Source organism: Otolemur garnettii, unplaced genomic scaffold, assembly GCF_000181295.1.
Source record: "Otolemur garnettii isolate 467f Iridium unplaced genomic scaffold, OtoGar3 scaffold00157, whole genome shotgun sequence".
NCBI classification, from domain to species: domain Eukaryota; kingdom Metazoa; phylum Chordata; class Mammalia; order Primates; family Galagidae; genus Otolemur; species Otolemur garnettii.
The window spans coordinates 4,153,553-4,157,887 of NW_003852552.1; the positions used below are offsets into that span (position 1 = coordinate 4,153,553).

General features: G+C 41.1%; 1 protein-coding gene across 2 annotated transcripts; it reads right to left on the reverse strand.

Annotated features, from left to right (window-relative positions):
- Nucleotides 1-2,776: 2,776 nt before the first annotated feature.
- LOC100944456 (desumoylating isopeptidase 2) lies at nucleotides 2,777-3,361 on the reverse strand. 2 transcript variants are annotated; one of them, XM_012811448.2, is made up of 2 exons: nucleotides 3,235-3,361; nucleotides 2,777-3,147 (listed from the first exon to the last, which is right to left on the reverse strand). In XM_012811448.2, the coding sequence occupies exons 1-2, from the start codon at nucleotides 3,359-3,361 to the stop codon at nucleotides 2,777-2,779; spliced, it is 498 nt and encodes a 165-aa protein (XP_012666902.1). The 2 variants fall into 2 exon arrangements, with proteins under 2 accessions (XP_012666902.1, XP_003799915.3); XM_003799867.3 differs by having other exon boundaries at nucleotides 2,777-3,361.
- Between the last annotated feature and the right edge of the window lie 974 nt (nucleotides 3,362-4,335).

Here is a 4,335-nt window from a genome sequence, read left to right on the forward strand (position 1 = left end):
AAAATTTATTTACTAAAACCTGTATTAGTCAAGCCATTGGATTTTACATAACTCTGAGCATTTGAAATCCTAGATTCTTGTAGTCACTTTAAACTGCCCACACTGTGAATTCTTGGCTCAAATCAGGCTTCTCGTATGCACACTGAAAATTGCACCGTATACCCACCACCCATTCTAATGTGCTCTTCAATCTGGGCCAATATTCCCATTCCCCAATCAGTCTGAGAGCAGGGACCAGACCTCTCTGGGCAACCCCTGCTCATCAGGTTAACTGGCAATATCCTAAGGAACCAGCCCTAAACACACTTGTCCTGACTCACTGTTCCATCACCCTGGGGGGCAAAATAAATCTCCTTTATGTAGTCTCATACTCCATCTGCCTCCTGACCCCTCCTCATACTTTTGCTCTTGAAAACTGCCTAGGAAATCTTTTCTTTTCTTTTCTTTTCTTTTCTTTTCTTTTCTTTTCTTTTCTTTTCTTTTCTTTTCTTTTCTTTTCTCCTTTCCTTTCCTTTTCTTTCCTTTCTGTTCTGTTCTTTTTGTTTGTTTCTTTCTTTCATTATTTTTCATGTGATAGAGTCTCACTCTTTTCCCCAAGCTACATTGTCATGGCCTCAGCCTACCACACAGCAACATCCAACTCTTGGGTAGAAGGGATCCTCCTGCCTCAGCCTCTGGAGTAGCTGGAACTAAGGGCAAGGGCCACAACACTTGAATAACATTTATATTTCAGTAGAAACAAGGTTGGAGATCAGGGCTGTGGGTGTCTCGCTGTTGCTCAGCCATGTCTCCAACACGTGAGCCCAGGGAATCCGCCCACCCTGACCTCCCAGAACATATAAATGATGTAGTCCTGCCCACCACATTGCCTAACTATATTTTCATGCAGTATTGCCAATGCTGGCTTCGAACTCACCACCCTCATTATATGGGGTGGTTTTCCCACCCACTGACCAGCAGGCATCTCCCAAGAGGCACTATTTCAAACACCTGTTTGACACCTACACCCAAGAAATCCATTTGAGAGAAGCTTACAAATTTACTATGCCTGGCTACAGCCTCAATTTGGTCAAAGCTTCACAGATCTTAAACATGTCTACTTTGGTTGAACCAACAAGGTAATTCTGGTCTTTTTAGGTGATGAAAATGTTTGTTGGTTTGTCTGTGCATGTGTGTGTGTGTATGTGTATTTTTGAGATATGGTTTCTGTATGTGACCCAGGCTAGTCTTTCATGGCCTCATCTTAGATCATAGCAACCTCACTCTGCAGGATTCTGTCATTCCTCCTGCCTGATACTCCCATATGGCTAGCACTATAGGGATCTGTCACAATGCCTAGATAATTTTTCCCTTTTTAGTAGAGACAGTGTCTGACTCTTTCTCAGTCCATTCTAGCACCCTTTCCTTCAAGAACTCCACTCATCTCCGCCTGCCAGAGGACTGGGATTATGGTCTGAGCCTCTAAATTTTGTCATTTTTCTGTCTTTGTTTCCCTCCTTCTCTCCTTCCCTTCCCTGCTCCCTCACTTTGTCCTTCCTTCCTCCAATTCTATCCCTCTCATTGGCTTGCTCTCCCCATACTTTTCTTTCCTCATCGATTTATTTCTCCTCTCTCTCTCTTCTACACCTTAAGGGAAACTTCTCTAATAATAAACAAACAAAGTATACAAGTAATCCCTGAATGTGTAGTCTTGAACTCTATAATTGAAATGGGTGAAGTGTGGAATATGTGAATTATATCTGAACAGATTTGTTATTTTTTTAATTTTATTTTTTTAATGAACTCCAACATACTCTTTTATGAAAGAATCACCTTTTTAGGGTGTGTTATTTCAGACTCTGTTTTTCAATGTCTAGCATAAGAAAGGTAGCCTGAATATTTAAAGGCAGTGAAATGTCAACTTATACTGTAACTAAGAAGGTTACCACATAGGAATATTCCTATACCACCAACAAAATCTTGTTCAGGGAGGAAATCAGTGTGTAGTAAATAAAAATGAAGCCCCTCCATGAAAACATGTGCAAAAACACTTTTCAGTCACAAAAGTATCTTTAACAAAAAATATCTCAATTGTAGACCGAAAGGCAGCAAAGCCAGAAAGACAATATACCACCCACCTAGTTGGATAGATATTTGGGTAAAACTAATCTTCCATGGACACCTTGGGATATATGCTACTCAGAGTGTGAGGGAGCATGGAGAAGAACTAGACTTAGGGTCCCAAGCCCTCATGCTGCGCATCCTCCTTCAACTCGGGACACTTTGGTTCTCTGCATCCTGGTGCCCACAACGTTAAGAAAACAAAAACAAATCTTCTACTTTCTTGAGCAGGTAATGATGACTGTGTCATTATTTTAAGTTTTTATGTGCCTAATATTTATGCTGTAGCTCTGGCAATTGTCAGAAGTCTACAAAGAATAACTTTCTAAGTTTTGAAGACATTAGATTTTCTTTCACGGTGACAGGAGTCCATGAATGATTTGTAAACAGTAATACAAAATACTGTAAACATAACTTAACAGAGCTTGTATAAAACAGAAGAAGTAAATCAAAATTTACAAGTGAGTAAAAAAACAGAGGGCAGCTTAATAAAAAGTTTGCCCTCCTGCACCAAGCCATCATTTTGATTACAAATATAATCCTGAACTGAAAAACTGGGATTTGGGGGAGAGCTAACTTTGCATACAAAATATCCAAAGGACGCTTACTCTGTTTACTTTTCTCTATTTATATTCAACTGCCAGAGACAGTTTTGAAAGTTTGACTTTGGAGACATTTATAGTTTAGTGTGGTGCCTGGGTCTGGAGCCTGCCGCAGCTCTCACCATGGAAGCAGATGTGGCAGCTTCCTCTTCTTCCTCCAGTTCATCCTGGAGCTCTTGGCTAACACTAGACTGCAGGGCATTGGGAGTGAGCCACTCCTTTGGGAGGCAGCTCTGCAGAAAAGGTATACAGGAGCTGAAGTAGGCAAGTCGGTTGATCCAGCGAGGAATCTCTTTCCCACAAAGAATTTCTGATAAAGCTGAAGAAAAGTGATTACAGTTTTTATGCATCAAATGATAAGCATTGCCTTTATATTCTTTCCCCAGTTCTTCTACAATTCGTTCTATATCATCTTCTGGAAAGTCAGTGCTCCCTAAAACAACAGCTTCTTTAAATTTAAATGTTTCTCCTAGTTCAGAAGCATTTCCTGGTGAAATTTCAAATATTCCAGAAAAGGGGTAAGGATGGCCACCATAAGCAAATTCTCTGCCATATACTTCAATTCCTGAATGAAAAACTCCAATTCCTATGGGTGAGGTGTATTCGTTCATCCAGTACATGTCGTACACATTGAGCACCACTAACTGGTTAGCCCCCATCCTCCTCCGTGCCGCTGCCATCTCGTCCTCCAGCTGCTCGGTCTCCATGGGACCTGAGGCCCCTGTCACCCCCGCTGTTCTTTCCGGAGGCCTGAGCTAGACACTAAAAGCACAGCCAGGCCCACAGCAGCCAGGATGCGAGCATCTGGCAGCCGGGCAGCTCTGAGGCGCCACCAACAGGGAACTTTGTACAGACGGATGAGGCTGGACCTGCTATGGCTCTCTCCAGCTCAGGTGCCTCCTCTAGGTGGCTAGAGATGTTTTCTTTAATCCTCGGGCAGTTATCTATGAGGAAAATAATGAAAAACCTTCACCAAATCATAAGCATGAATGGACACCATAGCTAACACCCATAATCCCAGTATTTTCTGAGGCCGAGGCAGAAAGATCACTGGAAGATCTGGTGTTTCAGACCAGACTGAGACCCCAATTCTCCAAGAAATAAGTGTAAAACTTCCCCAGCAGTGGTGGTATGCGCCTATACTCTCAGCTGCTGAGAAGCACAAACTCAGGAGGATAAAGTGAGGTTAAAAGCTTTCATTTCCTTGAGATATGATTGTACCAATGTATTTTTCTGGAGCGAAGGGGGAAACACAGTATCAAATCTATAAGAGATATGCCCTATAGGTTCAGGAAAAGTCTGATAGCATACAAAATATTTTCTACATGTATACCAAATGGTATTTATTACCAGGATTGCAAGTCTAGCTTAATATGGGAAAATAAACTAATAAAACACACTACATTAATAGAATCAATAAGAAAAACAACATGGTCACCTCAAGAGACAAAGAAAGGGCTTTTGAAAGAGGCAACATATCTTGTTGATAAAATCTTTCAATAATCTTAGATGAGAAGGGAAAGTCTTCAGGACTACTAATGGGATTTACAGATGATCAGATACAAATAACATGCTATATTCACATGGTGGAATATTTTTCAACAATCAAAAGGAATGAAGTGCAAATTTATGT